Source organism: Lepisosteus platostomus, chromosome 4 (assembly GCF_059453375.1).
Source record: "Lepisosteus platostomus isolate fLepPlt1 chromosome 4, fLepPlt1.hap1, whole genome shotgun sequence".
Taxonomy (NCBI): Eukaryota; Metazoa; Chordata; class Actinopteri; order Semionotiformes; family Lepisosteidae; genus Lepisosteus; species Lepisosteus platostomus.
In genome coordinates, this window is record NC_142614.1 from 5,780,947 (window position 1) to 5,800,398 (window position 19,452).

Here is a 19,452-nt window from a genome sequence, read left to right on the forward strand (position 1 = left end):
AGGTCAGCTGGAATGATTAAGGGGTCAGCTGGAGTGATTAAGAGCTCACCTGGTGATTAAGAGCTCACCTGGAGTGAATAAGGGGTCAGCTGGAGTGATTAAGAGCTCACCTGGAGTGAATAAGGGGTCACCTGGAGTGATTAAGGGGTCACCTGGAGTGATTAAGGGGTCAGCTGGAGTGAGGAAACTCCAGGAGAGACAGGGTCCCCTCCTGGTGTTTCAGCCCCTCTCCCCCTCTGCGCCCCTTGCCCAGGCGATGGCGACGAGGAGGATGACGAGGGCCGCGAGGAGCGCCTGCCCTCCTGTTTCGACTACGTGATGCACTTCCTGACCGTCTTCTGGAAGGTGCTGTTCGCCTGCGTGCCGCCCACCGAGTACTGGAACGGCTGGGCCTGCTTCCTGGTGTCCATCACGGTCATCGGCCTCCTGACCGCCGTCATCGGGGACCTGGCCTCGCACTTCGGCTGCACCGTGGGGCTGCGGGACACCGTCACTGCCGTGGTCTTCGTGGCGCTGGGCACCTCCATCCCTGGTGAGCGCGGTTCACCACCCCTGGTGCACCCCTGTTCCCCTGACACGCACGCACACCCACTCTCGTCACACACACACACTTGCACTGCGTGTGAGCGGCGCGGAGGACTTCTCTAACCACGGCTTTGAGGCCTCAGAACACATCTTCTTACCCTCTGAAAAGCTGAGGGTGTATTCCTGCACATTTGGGATATTTGCTGCTACGAACGTGTTCCAGTAGTAGCAGAGGAAATTCGGCAAGGCGGCAAGGCATTGCTCCTTCCCAGAATTCATTCGGGACGAGAGCGCTTTCATCTTGGAGTCACAGTGGAGAACAGCACTCTCACCTTTAGTTTAGATTCAGTTGTCTTTGTCGCTGTGCGATGATGTTCAATGTGCCTGTTGGCCTGTGCCTATTGATGAATACACCACAGCGCTGGCAGGAATCTCCCCTGATTCCCACCGGTGTCACCTTGCAGTTCTCCGGCGGGAACAGTGTCAACACACTTGGATACAGGATGTAGTGGAATCCTGGCGGGCCAGTCAGACAGTGTGAACATGCTCTCAGACACAAGGCAGTGTTAGACACGATGCCTCTGTGACAGTGCACAGCCCAGAACACAGCTGGCACAAATGCACCCTGTGTCTTTAGCGTGTAGCTGTGTCTTGTAGTTGAGCAACATGCAGGGACTGATGGAAACGACCCCGCAGAAAGCTGGGATTTATAACCTGATCACAGAACACTATAAACACGGTCTATAGGGCTGTGGGGGGCCATGTTTTAATATGACTGGCTGTGTACAACCACTGGCCAAAATATTAGGACCCCCTGCACCCCACTCCCATCCCACTCTTGCTTCTGGATCACCTTCAGCTCCGGCCAAGATGATCAGGGCTTGTAAAGGTGTACGGGAGTCTCTGGTATTCAGAAAAGATGGGGATCGGGCAGCTGTTCTGGCTGGGTTAGATGAAGGAAGTGAGTTCCTTATGGCAGTTCTGCACAGTCCACCCCAGGGAATGACTGTTCATCTCGCTGGGGTTCCTCATAGTTTGCGGACGTACTGTGTTCCCAATGAAGTATTCCTCAGGGATCATGTTTACCCAGAATCTTGTATCCTGCATGTCCGCTAAAGTGTCTTTTCCGCTCCGTGTCTCTCCCTGGGCATTAACCTGTGACCCTCTGCTCTCTCGGCCCCTCCCCGTCTCAGACACCTTTGCCAGCAAGGTGGCCGCCACTCAGGACCAGTACGCAGACGCCTCGGTGGGCAACGTGACGGGCAGCAACGCGGTCAACGTCTTTCTGGGCATCGGCGTGGCGTGGTCGGTGGCCGCCATCTACTGGAACGTGCAGGGCAAGACCTTCCGGGTGGATCCGGGCTCGCTGGCCTTCTCCGTCACGCTCTTCACCATCTTCGCCTTCGTCAACATCGGCGTGCTGATGTTCCGCCGCCGGCCGTCCATCGGCGGGGAGCTGGGGGGCCCGCGGGTCGCCAAGCTGCTCACCACCCTGCTGTTCTTCGGCCTCTGGTTCCTCTACATCCTCTTCTCCAGCCTGGTGGCCTACTGCCACATAGAGGGCTTTTAGAGACCCTGAGTCCCGCTCCGCTTTACACTTCGCACACACCCGCACACATGTTCAGTAAACACAGACGGACAGCGCCGCCCTGCTGGCTGGAACTTGAACTGCGCTCTGGGCTCGCTTCTCACCTTCTCCTCTTTCCCAGTCCCAGGTGTTCTGAATCGAGGGAGAGGGAGGGGGCTGGAGACCCCTGGGAAGGGAATGGGGAGAGACTGGAGGAAGAGATGGAAGAAGGAGAGAGGAGGAGAGAGCATGCTCTGTGCTATATTGGCCTTTTCTGCCCCTTTTTTTTAATCATGCCCAATCGTCTCGTAGAAAGAGTAGGCAGGTTTGCAGCTGTGACGGGTCTGGTTTTGCAAGCATGAGCCACAGTACAGCACGAGGATTTGCCAAGTAACTCGTCCACACAGGAACCTCCCCTCCTGCCCTCTGCTCACTCTCTGCCCCCAGTTCTCAAGAGCGCTGCCCGTCAGACCACCTTCCCACACTGCGTCAGAAATGGCAGCCTGGACCGAGGCAACGCCCTGGAAACAACACCGAGCCTGGCGGGGAGCCGGCTCCAACACAGCAGGGCGTGACGCTGCGCGTCACCGCAGGGCCTGACAAACACGCTTCTGCAGATGACGTGAGAGAATCGCGAAGGGTTCGCGTGGATACTGCAAGTCTTGGAGGTGGAGGGAGGGAGGCTGGGGACGCAATGGGGTTAAAGTTCTCGCACGGCTGCAGGTGGGCGCCGGGTCTGTCTGTGTGGATCGGCGCTGGAACAGTTTCTCATGGACACTGAAGGAGCAGCGGTTCGGTTCAGTTCAGTCAAGGCGATGTTCCTGTTATATTTTGGAAGGGAAAAGGCTTTTAGGGCCATTACAGTATTGATTTCTCTTCTCTGCCTTTTAAAGGATTTCTTCCTGTGCAGCTGTGTGTTAGCAGGTAGCAGACAAGGCCTGGAGAACGCCTGCAGCTGTTGGCTTGAACGCACGGAGCTCTGCACGGGCTCTCCTGTAAAAAAGCTGCAGCTCTGCTGATGTCTCCCAGCGCCGTTCCTCTAGGAATGTGTCTCCTCACAGACCCCAGCTTGCTCTCCATGAGACACACAGACAGGGAGAGAAGCTGGGGGTCAGAGCGCAGGGTCAGCCATTTATACGGCGCCCCCGGAGCAGCTGGGGTGAAGGGCCTCGCTCAGGGGCCCAACAGAGTAGGATTCCTCTGCCGGCCGCAGGATTTCGAACTGGCAACCCTCCAGCCACAGGCGCAGATCCTTAGATGTGCTTTTAGTTTTACTTGCGTTGTAATATAGTGTAATTAAGACTTGACATCAGCAGAGCGGTATCGAGACAGAGTATTTTAAGACAGAGTATTTAAGTATTTTAGTATTTATAAGGCAGAGATTTATTTATGTATTTATTTCATGGTTCGCTTTATTTTTGTAAGCCCGCTGCCTTGGTGGAGGGGGTTCTCTGGGGACCCCCGTGACCTTCGGAGGGCATCGCTGGCGGCTGGCAGGGCGGCGCCATTGTCTCACCGTGATCCGAAAGGCCTCGTGGGAGAGGGCCGGGATCAAGCAGGACCTGCCGGAGATCCTCTGGTCACTGAGCCTGAGGGCCTCCTGCAGTGTCCTTTCCTTGGCCCTGCGGAGGAGACGGGGGGATCGGTCCGTTCTCATTTCGGCCTGGGGAAGGGGGGGTGGAGGGGTGGGCTGATCGGAAAACAGACTGGGGGAGAAGACAGAGGGGATCGGTCGATCCAGAATAAAACCTGGGGAGAGGGGATTGCTTCCTGAGGAGAAGGACGGGCTGCCGGGGGGAGAGGGGATCGGCTTATTTTAAACAAGATTGAGAGGAGGGAGTGGAATCGGCCCATTCAAGATCTGGGAGAAATCTGGACGAGGTGAAAGGAGTTGACGTTACTTGGGAATCCTGTCAGCCTTTGTGATTACCTGTAGAAGATATTTATTAGATATTTGAATTCAGAATAGCCTAGAACTCTTACAGTAGATTGGTAGCGTGTAAACATGGTAGTGATGCATGACGGTGTGTAATAAAGCATGGAAACATAGCACGGTCAGAGCAGAAATATGCATGAGCGGTAAAACTCTGGTAATAACACACAGACGGAGCCAACAGTCGCCGTCGGCCCCTGTGGTCAGGGGAGTGAGGGACGTGGGCGGCGCCACACCGCTGCTGTAGGGGAGGCGCTCTGTCCATGCCGGCGTACACGCCAGCCCCCCCCGCGTCTGCCTGCACCAAGGGAGGTCTCTGCCCCTGAGCGGTTTTACACAAAGAGTGGCAGGTGCCTGGAACAAGCTGCCCTGGCATTGAAGCCGGTTCCCCGGGATCCCTGGAGCGGCGGCTGGATGAGGCTTCCGATACCCTGGGATCCCCTGGAGCGGCGGCTGGACGACGCCCCCAATTCCCTGGGATCCCCCCGAGCAGCAGCTGGACGAGGCCTTCGGGTCTGAGCGAGACGGCTATGGCGGCCTCTCGGTTGTAATCTTTCTCGTGATCTCGTGCTCCACCGCTTGGCAACAGCCCTTCGCCCTTCCCCCCTCTCCGAAGGGCCGTCTCCTGCACAGCGCTTCCGGCTGAATCCTGCTTCCCTGTGGCTCTTCAGGGCCTCAGGCTGGAGGGCTGCGCTGGTGAGTCGGGGGCGAGCCTGTGTTCTCTGCCTTTTGCACCAGTCTTTATGCACTCTCCACTGCCATCACACCTGACCCTTAGCTGCATAATCAGAAGCCTCCCAGCCTGATCCACTTTACCTTGACTCGTCAGACCCCCCTGTAATCCCGTATTGTGGATTGTGGTGAACGCAGGAAGCTCACAGTGCAGGTACAGACAGTCCAATGTGTAAATATAGCAGAGCATGTTACTGTTGGGTGTGATCTGCTTCAGCCCTGGAGGGCTCCAGTCCTGCAGCGTTGATCGGCCTGTTGAAACGGGCAAAGCTGTGATGATCAGGCTCCCATTACAGAAGGACTTGGGAACGTCTTGCGAACGAGAAGCCGTTTTGCCCCATCTGGCCCCTTTCAGATTTGCACCAGTATAATTATTTCAGCTGGGTTGTCAAGAGCTGAGCCAGTGTGAGCACTGGGCACCCCTGTGTGGCTGCAGTAGAATGCACAGGGCTGCTGGAGGGCCCGTTTCAGTGGTGAAAGGCCCGAACTGCACCGGGAGAGCGAGCTGGGACTTCCTGTGGGCGTCTCCGGACTCCGGGTTGGCCAGGGCAGCACTCGCATTCCTGACACCGAGCCGGACCATGTGATATTCAGCTCAGGGCTGAGTAACGCTGGAGAACAAGTGTCCACAGTGGAGAGGCTGTAGTCCTCTGCCTGCAGCTGCTCCATCTCCTCCACCGTACGTGCCTGAGAGAAAATACAGCCCCCCCGTGCACAGGAAAGGAGGAGGCACAAACACAGCAGCGACTGGCAGCTCAGCCCGGTTCAGACACTCATGTGGAAGGTGGTTTTTATTTGACATCACAGGGGGCAGAAGCAGGACCTCTGTCTGTAGGGATGGGCTGATTTCAACACAGTAGGAGCTGCAGGGGGGGGGGTACTTGTCTGTGCACCATGCAGCTGACAGGACAGTGCAGCAAGCTCTTTCTCTCCCCATCACAAATCCCGAACTGAGCACAGACGCGTCCTCCTCGTTTTTCCAACTTGAGTTTTCGGCGCAGCGACATTGAGAAGGGGGCCAGGAAGCCGGAATGGGGCCCATGAAAGCAGAGAGCCCCGCAATCTGGTCACCACGCTCCGCGGGGAGGTGTGGACGGACACGCAGGACACGGAGATGAGCAACCCTGAGCAGAGGCCCCAGCTGCTGCCGGTGTCCGCGCCAGCCAGCCGCAGTGGAAACATCACCAGCAGAAAAGCCCGGCGTGGGGCAGCTGCTGGCCTGGGGTGGCATCTTCTCTGCTCCCGCCTCCCACCCACCCTTCCCGACCAGGAGCCGAGCCTGCTGTCCCACCTGCACCGGGTCAGCAGGGAAGAGGAGGGGTACGAGAGCTCCCGGGAGCAGGGAGAGCAGGGGCGGTGCCCACCTTGGACAGGGGACCTTGGGTCTGTGCAGAACAGCCATGGGAGACACGGACTCAACTCTTTTTATCCTTCAGATCCAGCTGTACAGCTCATGCCATGAATGCGGTTTATTCAGCTTGGACATTTTTAAGTAAGCACGAACAAGGACAAATCTTTAGATATAAAGTATGTGGTTGTCTTTCTGTGCACCCCCACTGATCCTATGTTTCATGTCTGTGAAGCTGGTGACTTTCTTCACCGAATGTTTCTGCTGTTAAATGTTACTTATTTTGTTACTGTTCTCCTTAAAGGTGATGAATTATGATGTTTTTGAAAAAGCAGCGGCTGTTTATCAGGCGGGGATTCAGATCATTGCATGGCGTGTGACCTGTCCTCTCTGGTTCCCCTGGATTGTTTCCTACACAGGGGAAAAGGACAGAACCTTTTCTAGAAACCAGATCAATTACACAGGTCCTGCGCTGGGCCCCCAGGAGCACAGTTTGATAGCTGTCATGCAGACGCTCGATACTGTTGTAGGTTTCTTAGCAGTCTGTTCTGACCGGCCGCGCAGCGATTCTCCAGTGCGTTCGGCCCCCCTGCTCCCTCATCCATCCGGGATCGGATTCCAAAGTGATCTGGACCCCTCCACGTCTCAGCTCGCCAGCCGGCAGGCCCGAGTCTCGCTTTTGTCCTTTTTTTCCGTTTCTGTGAGGTTTGAGAAACCTTTCCTGTACCCTGTTTTCCATGTCTTGCCAGCATCCTGCCCGTTTAGTAAGAGTGGAGGAGCTTCTTGCCATGTGGACACGTACACTGGAATTCTTCTGCGCGGTGATCTCTCGGGACACGCACAGAGCAACAGGCAGCACCACACGATGTGGACAGTACAAACATAATAAATGATAACAACAGGAAAAAATCAATATGTTGTGGGACAATAAATATGCAGTTGTGAGAGAAAAACCAGGGCAGTCCATGCAACAGTGCAGAGTGCAGATGTGTGTTGAGTGTGAGGCCCTGCAGTTGCTGTAGCTGTTGAGGATGGGTCCTGCAGTGGGATAGAAGCTGTTCTACAGCCTAGAGGTCGGTGCTTTAACAGTGCCGTACCGCTTGCCGGAGCTCAGGGGGGAGAGCAGTTTGTGGTCGGGGTGGTGGGGATCCTGAACGACGGATGGGGCCTTCTTGCGACAGCGGATGGTCTGAACCTCGGCCGTTCCTACGGCTTCAAGGCCGCTGTCGTCTCTGCTCGGACCGGTGGTCGCTGACTGCCTGTTACGATCCGGAAGAAGGACCCCAAGCAGAATCCTCGGAACTCAAAAGTACCAGTAGGAGTTCATCCAAAAGCGGGGGTCAGGAGGTCAGGCCGGGGTCCAAAACCAGTAAATCCGCAATGACCCAGTCGAGATCCAGGAGACAAAGTCAGAAACAAAGCCAGGGGAACAGGAAACAATGCAGCACTCGCTACTGTAGGTAAAACCCGATACCGAGCGAGGATCGGTGTGGCAAGCTGGTCAGGGAGGCAGGCGGAAGGAGGCGTGTCTGATCAGTTCAGTGGGAACTGCGCTGGAGTGTGAGGGAGTCGATTAAGGGCGGTGAGCTCACCGGGGCTGTGGAGTAGCATTGCCGTCCTCCTTCAGGGCAGGAGCTGAGCCGTTTCCCTCCGCGGCAGATACCCCCCTTCCGCCCCATCCCTCAGGCTGCTTCCCATTCCAGGAGAGTTTGGAATCCGGTCCCGCGGGGCCGGGGAGCCTAGGTCTCCGGGACCTGATGCCGAGAGCCCTGGGAACCTGGCTGGACTTCCTCCAGCCCGGTGCTCCTCTCCCTCAGACGCCGCTCGTGCAGAAGCTCCCCGCGGGCCGGGCTGGAGGCGGCGGGAGGGGGGGGGCGTTGCGCAGGCTGCGGCGCACGCCTGTCCGTCGCTGTCCTGTGCTGTGTCTGCACCCGCGGGCTTTTCTTTCTAAAGGTGGAGGCTCTGCTTGCTGTTGCCTTTAGCCGCCGAGTTAACGGGGAGGCATGAGGCTGTTTAAGTTTCTCCTCCCCACTGAGAGCTGGTGTGTGGGGAGAGTACTGGTGCGCAATGGCTGCTGTCACATCACCCAGGTGGGGGTACACACTGGTGGGGGTGGAGGGGATCCCCCTTACCTGTAAAGAGCTTTGAGTGGAGTGTCCAGAAAAGCGCTATATAAGTGTAAGCAATTATTAATTATTATTATTATTATTATGAACACAATGGGGACGCTGCACCAGGTACCATGTGGTCACTAAATCTAGGCCCTGTCTTGGAGATTTGGCTTGTGTTACACGCAGGGCCTGATGCAGATGCTCGAGCCGCAGGCTGAATTCTGGAGCCCATATGTTTTGGACAGATGCGCTTGTCTGCAGTGGCCGAGTCTCAGGTGTGTCTTTTGACGGTAAAATACGATTTGTTACCCAGCACTGACAGGAGGTTGGCACTGCCTCTGAGGCGCGTTTCTGAGAGTGGGCGGGGTGCTCATTTTAAAACAGCAGGACTCTGTGCAGACGGCAGGTACCAGTATTATTTCTGTGGGAGCTACTTGTGTAGCAAGGTTAGCAACCTACAGCTGGCTGACATGAATCCTGCTACTTGTATCACATTTTAAATCGCTGCTGTCAAAGTGTGACATTTGTGTCTTGTTTATTAATTTATTGATATGTCTTCTTTGGAAATGGCCGTCATCGAAGGCTGTGATGTAATTTACTAATGCGGTTTAACTACGCTGTATTCTCACCGTTGATTCAATTTTCTTTCGTCCCTCTGTGTTTTCCTCTCGTTATAGGGGCGCTCTGCTCCGTGTCTTGCGAAACTGTGTTTGTGTGAACTCTGTGGCCTGTCCTCTTGACTGTATTTGTAGGAACAGCGAATTTAAGGGAAAATTAAAAACAAAAAACAAAAAACGAGAAGAATAACTAAAAATGAGTAAATGTAAAAATCTCAAACTGGGGACAAAAAATATTAAAGGTGACGCCTTTTCGGAGAATATAGCATGATGTGTACTGTACCCTGGAGAACTCCTGTGGACTTTATTAAATATAGTTTATTTTGAAGTCCTGTCTCCGCTTTCTTATTTAGAATCCTCGGGCTCAGTTCTTACTCGCTTCGAAGAGCTAGAAAAATGGTATGCGAACTATTTTTTACTACGTTTAAGAATCGCATAGTCCGTGAGAGTGTTTTCACGGAGCGGGAAGGATACCAGCGTAAGACTGTTGCTGTCGTTCAGGTGGGAGGACTGACGGATGTTCGCCCGTTTTGCTTTCCGGCACATACTGTAACATTTGGTTTTTACAGGACAGGGTTGGCAGCCTTGTGCCCAACCTCCAACGTGGAGGACCTGGCGCCCGACGTGGGACACGAACCCACGACCCTGAGATTATGAGGCTCGTGCTCTACCCACACAGCGATCACCCGGAGCGCTCAAGTGGCATGAGAGCTGTATTTATTATGTGGTCTAAAATACTCATTCAAACTCGATGCCGCAGTATCATATTTACGTTCAGGTGAAAAGGGTTTCGACATGAACCTGGAGCTAGGCTGTGCCCTGAGCAGTGCTGTTTATATTAGATTACACAGCTGTGATCTCCCTTTCAGAGATCGTGTAGGCATCAGGTCTGTTTTATGATTCACAATACAACGCCTGATGTGAATTAATATTCATTTCTGTGTCTTCTAACGTTGTTCCGCACGTTCAAACTGATGTTATTATCGCAATAACGCTACCTGGGGAGGGGAGGGTTTCCATTTTTAGCACTTTAGAAAGTTTCACATTCTAAACGGTGGGTAGCAGAGGGTTTTTAGTCACAGGCGCACGGAGCTCACCCCAGCGGTAGCCTCCGTCACCACGCCCCTGCCGGGAAACCCCTCCTCTCCCGAAGTGCGCAGGCGCACCGGTTGCTCGGCTACGGGGCCGGACGGAGAAGGGAGAGCGGAGCAGAGAGGAGGCCTGTGGGAACGGTACTACAGTTCGCTACCGAAGCGCCGAAGTATGTACACTTGTGGATACGCCTGATAGCCTAACAGTCTTCTCTTTATCCCCCCCCGATTTTGGAAAGGTGTCGTGTATTCTCGTGTGGGCTGGAAAGTAAAGCGGTTAGAAGTCCTCTCAGGGAAGCCGAGCGCAGGACTGTACGGTGAGTGGTTTGCGGCCGCCATTGTTTACCTCACGCGGGAGGGCCTCACGCCTGGGCCTGCTCGGGGCGCCAGCCGGCTGTTTCAAACTTGGGGTACACGGCCGAAGCGCGCTTGTTCCTTTCTGGCAACGGTAAACCGCCTTTTCGGTAAAGAAGGTGGGTTTAAAATAATGTGAATTTCGTTGGTGTGGGGGGGGGTGGTGGGCCTGGCCTGGCGGTATCTTTACGCGCCGTTTCCGTCTTCACTGACGCGTTATTTCTGCAGTTTCTCTGCGTCTGGTGTTTGTCTCGGGTGTTTTTGAGGTCTTTATTTTAGCGTGAGCAGGGGGGTGAAAGTTGCCCAGCGGACCAGTGTAAAGTTGTTTCATGTTTCTAAAAACACGCTTTGAAGCTTTACGAGGTTTGGCGCAGTCTTTCCCTTCTAGTGTTGATTTCCCGTCCAGAACAGCTTTAACCTTGAGCTTCACGGTTACCGTCAGTAACACAGCGCTGATAAAGGGAAGTGTTGGCTGTACCAATCGGGTTGTTTTGCCCCGCTCCTCCGGGGCTCCTCGGCCTGTCCGGATGTCGCCGCTGTAAGGCGACACACTGCGCGAGCGCATCCCCGCGTGAAGCCGTGTGTGGGGCGGCGTGTGCGCCGCGCGCTCGCCCGCGGACCGGGGGCACTGCGGGCGCTGTCCGCACATCCTCTCCCAGGGCTGCGCCGCTGGCCAACGAAAATAGAGCCTCAGTGAGCCGAACTCTTCGTCACGCTTCAGGCCAAGACAACGCCGTTTCCGACTTCCTGTGCTGTATGAAACTAACCTGAGCTCCACTGCGATGCGGTTACCTGGGCTGTGGGGGCTAGATGCTTTTAGGCTAATGGGGATAAGGTCGAGTAAAATGTAGGATCCTCTATCTGGGTGCACGTTTGAGTTAGGGGCTGAAGTAAGCGAAGTCCCTCTTTATCCCAGCGTTTCTATCCCGAATAAGTCTCCTCTGTAGCATTTAGATGTTGCACATTTATGCCAGCTCCCTAGCAACCACTGCCCCCCAGTTGCAGGTGTTAAAGTGCAGGTCAGGTAAAGTAATGTATTCCCCCCGAGCTAGAGGAGCATGGAAGGCACCAGTAGTCGGACTGGTACAGCAGCCTGCGCAGTGATCCCTTGCTAGCCCTAGCTCCCGGTGCCTCTGCTGCATTTAGAGGGGTGAGTGGGTTTCAGCCGTTCCTGCGGTGGGTGTGCGAGACGGGGGCGGTTGCAGGGGATCTGCTTTGCTGTGGAAGATGCTTGTGGCGGGCTCACGGGGCTGACTCTCTCTGTCTCCGCTCCCCGGCACAGCGGAGGGATGTCGTATTACTCGTCCTCCCGCAGCTCGTCCCACTCCACCGACTGCAAGGTGTACGTGGGGGACCTGGGCAGCGGGGCGGCGAAGGGCGAGCTGGAGCGGGCATTCGGCTACTACGGGCCGCTGCGCAGCGTGTGGGTCGCCCGCAACCCCCCCGGCTTCGCCTTCGTGGAGTACGAGGACTCCCGGGACGCCGAGGACGCGGTGAAGGGCATGGATGGCAAGTGAGTGAGCCCCCGGTCTGCGGCGTTGAACCCGCACTCGTTTCGGACAGCGTGCAGACCGCTGTAAGTTGTTTTTGTCATAAGGTCAAAGTCAAAGTTCCAGAAAAAAACGGATCTGGAAAATTCACCTTTTCTGAACTGGGAAGAAATAACTCTGTACAAAAAGCAACTTCCGGACGTGAGGTGTGAAGTTTCCCTGTGTCTTTGGTCTAGTGTGGAGGCTATTGGAGTTGTGCTTGGGCTCGTGAACCGCGTGTTCGCATGGGCCCTGACCAGCCCTCTTGTTTCCCAGGGTGCTGTGCGGCTCCCGGATCCGCGTGGAGCTGTCGACGGGCGTCTCTCGGAAGACACGCTACGGGCGCCCCAGCCGGCGGCACTTTGACCCCAACGACCGTTGCTACCAGTGTGGGGAGAGAGGCCACTACGCCTACGACTGCTACCGCTTCAGCAAGAGGGGCGGCAGCCGGCGCAGCAGGTACGCTGACTGTTCCCCCACCCCCTGCCTGCCAGGAGCAAGGCCTGCTGCTGGGTTTGGGGAAGGGGGGGGTGGCTAAGGATCTGCGCCTGTGGCTGGAAGGTTGCTGTTTCGTATCCTGCAGCCGGCAGAGGAGTCCTACTCCGTTGGGCCCCTGAGGGAGGCCCTTAGCCCCAGCTGCACCAGGGGCACCGTATAAATGGCTGACCCTTTGCTCTGGCCCCCAGCTTCTCTCCCTGTCTGTGTCTCTCATGGAGAGCAAGCTGGGGTCTGCGAAAAGACGTTCTGTAAGGACATTACACGCTTTAAAGATTTAGCTCATCCGCTTCTCGCTGCCAAGTGCAGAGTTGGTGCGTGGGGGCAGTTTTCTAGAGGATGACCCGATGTCCTCTCCCTGCGCAGGTCTCGCTCCAGGTCCCGGTCCCGGTCCAGGTCCCGGTCCAGGTCCCGAGGACGTCGCTATCGCTCTCGCAGCAGGAGCCGCAACCGGTGAGCCCCGCCCGCGGCCGTGCCCCTTTGCCCCTCGCGGGTGTGGCCTGCACCAAGCCCGTTTTAGGTGCCACTGGCTGTGAAAACTGGCCTTGCAGGGACTCAAAGCACTCTGCCTGTCGGGCGTGCCTTGTGGAGAGCTCCTTTAAAGCCTTTCTGCATTTAAATGAATTGAGCTGTTGAACTGTTGTCAATATGGAGTATCTGGCAGCTTTGTGTGTCTGTGCTCCCTACCCAGCAGGTACCACTTTCCATCAGATTCCTGCTTCCTTTAGTGCTTACTTTTCTCTCTTCTGTCCCCCCAGGTCCGCTTCCCCGGCTCGCTCTAGGTCCAGAACTCCGGTGCGCAGGTAAGGTCTGGTGGCCTCTGCGGTTCTGATACTCGGCAGGGGGTAATATAGGAGCCGAGGCGTGAGAGGAGGACGGCCTCCTGTGTACCTTTGTTTCCCTGCTCAGCCTTGGTCTCTTTGTGGGCTGTTTGATACCAGTCTTGGCAGGCTGGTGTGTGCAGATTTTCTGGGTCCTTTTTAAGCAGCAGCACTTACAGAGCCAGGGGAAGCATTTAAACTGGTCATAGTGAGTTGATTTCCATTTTTTGTAAATAGAAACAGGACTGTTGGGGAATTCAGTCTTGGCTGTGATTAAAATGCATTAAAAGGTGCCCATTATCTGTGTAAAGTAGCTGAAAATTGGCTTTTGTTTGTACCTTATTCCCTGGAGTGCACTCATCTTCAGACTAAAAGAACCTGCGTGTTTTTTTATCACCTTATTTGCACGTGAATGCACAGCTCTTCACACGTGTGTAGTTTGTAAAGGTGAGTTCCTGGTGTCCTCAGGGAGAGTGAGTGTGGCTGTGAACCCCATGCTGTGTTTTAGTCTCCAGTGGGTGTATTTGCCACACAGCAGGGCTCAGGCGTGTGAATGACCGAAGTGCAGTATGGGAGCACAGAGACAACGACGGTCTCTGAGCCTCGATTCCCTGTGGCCTGTTTTATTATCCACTCAAACCAAAAGAGAGTGAGTGCTTGACTGGGTGGTCCCCACTGACTTCTCCCTGCAGTGCCCTGTGTGAGTGACCCAGTGACCTTTTTTTCCCCCCTCTGTTTGCAGTCGCTCCCGATCTCGGTCCAGGTCACGCTCCTTGTCTCGCTCCAAGGGGCGCTCTGCCTCCCGGTCCCGGTCTCGCTCCCGGTCCCGCTCGCGCTCCCGGTCCCACTCAGCCAGCGCCAAACGAGAAAGGTAAGCAAGGAACCGGACCAGGAGGACAGGGCACAGGATGTTTGCAGTGTTTATCCAGGGTGACTCTCAGCAGTTAGTGTTATTGCTCTGCAGAGACGTCCTGATACCAAGGACAGTTAACTGTATAAATTTAGTATAGGTGCACTGCAGTCAGTCGTTTTGAATGATTTCAGCAGGATGCAGAAGTACATTGATGATGCAGTGCAGGAGTTAGGTGTTAAACAGGCAATAGAAAATGTGTACATTGTAACTGTACATTTGAGCTAAATACATCTGTTCATGATTAATACATCTGATGTCTTTCTCTCTTTGCAATGTTTTGTTTTATAGGTCTATGGGTTATAAAATGATCATGCTAGTGACTGGTTCATGTTGTTAGGCAGAAAGGAGATCTGATGTGATGTTTTGTGTGTTCTAACTCCTGACACTTATTTACTTATTGTGTGACTTTTATTCAGATTGTCAAGGTTTTTTTTTTGGTTTAGTTTGAGTATGCACAGATTAAAGACATGATCTCAGATTAACATGACACCAGAATGATGTCGGCTCCTACGGTACCAGAGAACTCTGTCCAGTCTGGCACGCCAGCTGTGGGCTGTGTATCGTCCAGCGACTGAGGGAGAAAGCCCCCTTCTTGTTAACCCAGGGACACCAGCTGACCGCGCTGCAAAATCTGATTTATTTTCTTTTCTCTTGGAGGTCATCCATCCAAGAATGACCTGGCCAGACCTTGCTTAGCTTCACAGGGGGAGCGAGAGCTGACGAGCGATCAGACTCCGAGATGGTGTTGAAGGCTGGAGGTTGTCTTGTTTCACGCCCACTCCCCCCTCCCTGCCTCAGATCCAGCCCCAAACTCGATTTAGCTTCCGAGAGGGGGGAAAAGAGAAATCTTGACGTGATCAGACTCCAGCGCTGTTTGGCTGCGGGCTTTAGAGGGGGTTTCGTCCGGCGCAAGTACTGACCAGGTTCATCCTTGCTTTGTCATTTCTGTGAGAGCTGACCCGAGAGATCAGACTCCAAGAGGGCTACGGCCGTCCACGTGCTAGAAGGGGGTCATCCGTCGCACGTTCTGAGCACAGCGCCCCCTCTTCTTCCCCCCACTCTCCCCCTCCTGTCTTCTCCTGCCGTGAGAGCTCAGATCCCCAGATCGCAATGGCCAGCTCCAGCCACTCGGCACAGCCCAGCCTTGCTTAGCTTCTGAGAGAGACAGAGAGGGAGAGAGGCAGAAAGAGAGAACGTGCTGACCAGAGATCAGCCTTCAAGACCTCCAGTGTTTGTCTTCAAGTACTTGCGTCGCGTCTCTGTTCATGTTGCTCTGAGTATCCACCACTTTGCAAAGGTAAAAAAAGTAAATGTATTTAGTTATACTCAGAACTCGGCTTTGATGTACTCAAAAGTCACTACTTGTTTTTGCTGATATCATGAAAAAAAACTTTTTTTTTATTCCAAGCTGCTTTTAAAGTATGCTGTATTGTTGTTTTGGTGGTGGCTGGGTAAAGACCGTTAGAACAGCCCCAGTCTGCTTGGGAGGTCTTGGGGTGGGGGGGGTGGTTAATATATCAGTGTTCTAGTTTCCCAGTTCCAGTTCTGAGTGGCCCAGTTGGTCAAACCAGACCAGCACATCATCCTTCTTTGACTTTAAAAACTGAACTGTGATGAAAATACTGTAAGGTATTTTGACTTGGGCATTGGTGGAGGTGTCCAGGATGGGCATTGGGAAACTGGGCAAAATTGAGATCAAACCGCATTTCCATACTGGAGAGGCTGGTAATATTGGGTGAGGGGGATTAGAAGCAGGTTGCATGCTGGACAGGGATGACCAGTCCTAGAGAGCCACAGTCCAACTGGTTTTTCATAGTGCATCCTTAAACCTCTGGTTTCTCAGGGTGTGGTGGAATTTCAGGTTTTAATTTGTTGAGCAATTGTTTTTTCGGGTTGAGGTGTGGAGTGGCCTGTGTTTCTGTGACACTACAGACAGCGATGGGGGTGTAGAGTGTTTGTGAACCTGCTTAAAACATACCTGCATCTGCAATCCTTTAGGAGAGTAGTCGGGGACGTTTAGAAAACATCCTGTTTAAGGGTGGCCTGTGACACCTGCTGGACAGTGGCTGTGCGAGGCTGGGACTTTTCAGCCTGGCTGCAAGAAGGTGCTGTGGCCTCGTGACCTCGGGCACCACTGTTGTGACTGTCGGCAGCACTCGCCGGTCACACTTGGCTGGGCAGACAGGACCCCACGGCACAGCAGTTCGGGCTGTTTGGGGCTCTAGTAGTCCTTGTACGAAAAGCCATGCTTTTGTATGAATTTGTAAGTAAAGGAGTTGAAAGAGGGTATTTGTGCCTATCATACAGACCTGAAATAGACCCATCTGCTGTGCGGTTGGGAATCTTCTTTCCGCCTGTGCTGTGAGCAGGCCTTCAAAAACAGCAGCAGCAGCAGTGGTGCTCTTTTGTTGAGGTGATGGCTTTTGTACCTGATTTTCAGTTGTGATAATTGGTCTGCAGTCACCTTCGTTTAAGTTGAATGCTTTCTAGGGATTAAATGGCTGGTCACACCCTTCACTGTTCAGCACTGATCTTGGACTGCCCTGACCTCGGACCCTCAGAGGACTCATTTCAGGCCGCTGGTTCTCAGTCTTGGTTCTTGCAGTTTGACCCTTCTATAATAAGAGCTAAGGTTTTGCTCCCTACTCCAGTCCTTTAGCACTCAGTGTTCCTAGTCTCGTACTGCGATACTCTAATCAGTTGGTCCCAGGTTTTCATGCTTAGCCCTGCTCACAATCCACAAGCTTTAAAAAGCCTCTTCTGTGTGACCAGTGTTGATTCTGGAGAGACCAGTGGGCTTAATCGTAGTGACTCATTTTAAAGTCCTGTGTCATGATGTTGCTCGTGAAACCAACGAATTGGGGCTGTCCTGGGACTTTTATGATTTAAAAGTATCTGTCTGTTGCCCCTGTTCTACCCACACTGCATTTTGCAGCACTGGGATAGCCTGTCAGTCTGACCGGGCAGTCCAACATCAGTGCAGCTTCAAGTACGCCATGTAACAGTGGCACAGTGCCAACGTATCCCCTGGGCTCTGACACCAGTCTCTCTCTGGAGCACTTTCAGCTCGGGCCTCCTGTCTCTTGTTACAGGTCAGGTCCTCAGCGGGTTTCAGACAATAAAGGGTTTTTGAAAAGGGTCTTGCTTTTATGCTCGCGTTCCGTGGGTCCTGCTTCACGCTTGCTCCCAGTTTTCCTTTGATTATTCCCTCCTTCTTGAGATTCTGGAGTTGAGGGGGCTTGACACCTAAATAATGGCTGGGCTTTATTTTGAGAACTTGGAAAGATGTGGAGGTGGTCTTGCAGGGTTTCATGCTTCGTACTCGGTTTTAAGAGTGGCTGCAGCGAGTTGCGGTACAGCTGGCGCTTGAGAGCAGCCGCTGAGCGCCATTCTTCTGCAGACACAAGCCTATGCACCCTGCCTTCTGAGGGCGTTCAGTGGCTGCAGTATCGTTCCTCCCGTGTCCCGGGACAGAGGGATGCTCAGTTCACTGGGATAGTCCGGATCATTTCGGACTTCCGACGTGAGGAAACTTGCATGGTGTTTTAAGTGGGGGGGGGGGGGGGGGGGTGCCAATCTGCGTCCGGGGCCCCGTCCTGCCCAGCGCGAGGGGGGTGGGGTGGGAGTGAAGCAGGAGGCCCGGGGGCGCTGCCAGGGCCGCGGGTGCGAGCGCGCTAACGGCCGTGTGCCTTTTCTGTCTTGTTTCAGCCGCTCCCGGTCGCCCACCCCCAGGAAGAGCCTGACACCCGACGCCAAGTGAGCGAGGACCTGTGCCACCGGCCCTGCCGTCGCGTCCGGCGGCCACCTGTCCTGTAATCATTTTAACCCCCCGAGCTCCCCCCTGTCCCAGCAGCCCTAGTGGTTTTGTTTCAATCCCGTCCTCTTGCGCCGCCTCTGCCGCAACACATTCCACATCCTTTATTTCCTCCTGGGGAAAAAATAACGAAGAACTGGACGGATGTCAACACCAAATACACGTTTGTCCGAAATCGGCTTGTTTTTGTTTCTTGTGATTTTTTTTTTCCCCCCTGAATGTGTGCAGTTTTTACGCGGCATACTACCATGTGTTAGAAGCCTGTCTCCTACACGTGAGCCCCTTTGCTGACTGTAGGACGTTTTAACGTAGGGACTGAAGTTCCATTTGATGGTGTTAAGTGTTGTGATCAGAGCGTGCAGGTTTGTTAAACTTTTTTTTTTTACCTGTTAATGGTCGTTATGGATCCAGTCTTTTTTTAAAACAGTAAAGTAAACTTGTACACACCCAAAAGCTGTTTACTGTTGTGAATTATTTGAGAACACCTCTCTCCGATAAGCCATCTTCGCAGTGGCTGAAAGTTGACCGACTTTTCCGTCCCGGTTAATGTCCTGCTCGCGTGGATTGAGCCCCCCAGCTCGGCTGGGTGCTGTTCGTGCTGCATGTTTGTGCTGAGCTCATAGTACCACAGCCGAGCACTTGCCTTCTAAAGAGCAGTGCGCTTTCCCAGTCCGATCAGGAGTGGACTGATGGCGGACTCATTCAGCTGCCCTGACTGATTTGCAAAGATGGAAGTCTTGCTCTTTGGGGAAGTGGGAGGGGCGTCTGTGTCGAATGCTCTGGTTTTGCGAGAAATATTTCAAAGGTGAGTTTTTATCCCTCGTGGCTATGGTATTTGTTTTAGAAGGCTGAAAACGCTTCAGAGTGCCAGGTGCTTGCTTGTTTTTGGACAGTTGAGCTGTTCAGTATCATGGTAATTATACCTCTTTGTATTAAAAGGCTAGTGTCTTGCTTTAGTGTTTTGTGTGCGCCCTGCAACCATGCTCCCTGTGGTCGGTTTAGGTCCATGTGCCACCAAAGGTCCAGTATCCTCCACTGGCCCCTGTGCAGGTGCAGCGAGAGCAGTGTTCTGGTTCGGGCTGTCCTGCCCCAATACCAGAGAGTCCACAGTCCTGCTGGCTGGACAGGTAAAGGAGAACCTGGGATGAAAAGTGTTGGTAAATGTCATTGTCATTTTCACTTCCTCTGAAGATTCTCACTTGCTACCAAGCCTGATGTGTCTCAGGGTGAATTTGCATTTCCTGATTGGCATTCAGCTCAGCGTGTGTTTTTCTGCCTGTTTTTTCTTCTCCTGTAGAAGAAAGATTGGGCCTTGCTGTTCATTTCAAGAGAAGGGGAAGGAATATGCCTGACTATCTGTGGGTGGTCAAAGGGTGACTCAAGTGTTTATAATCGGCTTATGTCTGTAGAGGAGGCTGGAGTTGCATGGGTTATTCAGTCTGGCTGTGTGGGGTGACATTGGAAAGGTGCGCGCTGGTGGGAAAGGGCATTCAGGACTAAGAACAGCACAGCACGGTCTTTACACAAAGGGTGGTGGGAGTCTGAAACAAGGGGGGATCAGTTGGCTTTTTTCAAGGGGGTACTCAGCTTGATCAGCTACAT

At 53.9% G+C, this 19,452-nt stretch overlaps 2 protein-coding genes across 6 annotated transcripts in view; both read left to right on the plus strand.

Moving 5' to 3' along the window:
- The window catches only part of LOC148672230 (sodium/calcium exchanger 2-like), a 67,830-nt gene extending 58,669 nt beyond the window's left edge, over positions 1-9,161 (plus strand). For all 4 annotated transcript variants that reach the window (XM_088627768.1, XM_088627765.1, XM_088627766.1 and 1 more), the window contains exons 12-13: positions 254-532; positions 1,719-9,161. In XM_088627768.1, the coding sequence (XP_088483894.1) occupies positions 254-532; positions 1,719-2,095 (656 nt within the window). In that variant the 3' untranslated portion in view covers positions 2,096-9,161. The remainder of the gene's footprint in view (positions 1-253; positions 533-1,718) is intronic.
- Positions 9,162-9,908: 747 nt separating this feature from the next.
- srsf7a (serine and arginine rich splicing factor 7a) lies at positions 9,909-18,303 on the plus strand. 2 transcript variants are annotated; one of them, XR_015935710.1, is made up of 9 exons: positions 9,909-10,065; positions 10,164-10,241; positions 11,561-11,791; positions 12,084-12,266; positions 12,669-12,755; positions 13,061-13,105; positions 13,866-13,994; positions 14,694-15,333; positions 17,745-18,303. XR_015935710.1 is itself a non-coding variant. In XM_088627775.1 (8 exons), exons 3-8 carry the CDS (start codon positions 11,568-11,570, stop codon positions 17,794-17,796), a joined length of 720 nt encoding a protein of 239 aa, XP_088483901.1. In that variant the 5' UTR covers positions 9,911-10,065; positions 10,164-10,241; positions 11,561-11,567; the 3' UTR covers positions 17,797-18,303. The 2 variants fall into 2 exon arrangements, 1 of the variants encoding a protein (XP_088483901.1); XM_088627775.1 differs by lacking the exon at positions 14,694-15,333 and having other exon boundaries at positions 9,911-10,065.
- Positions 18,304-19,452: the final 1,149 nt, after the last annotated feature.

Excerpts from the sequence above, each read along its gene's own strand:
- srsf7a (XM_088627775.1), top strand. The coding sequence starts at position 11,568 with ATGTCGTATTACTCGTCCTCCCGCAGCTCGTCCCACTCCACCGACTGC. Across the intron at positions 12,756-13,060 it reads CGCAGCAGGAGCCGCAACCG|GTCCGCTTCCCCGGCTCGCT; the intron begins GTGAGCCCCGCC and ends CTGTCCCCCCAG. Across the intron at positions 13,106-13,865 it reads TCCAGAACTCCGGTGCGCAG|TCGCTCCCGATCTCGGTCCA; the intron begins GTAAGGTCTGGT and ends CTCTGTTTGCAG.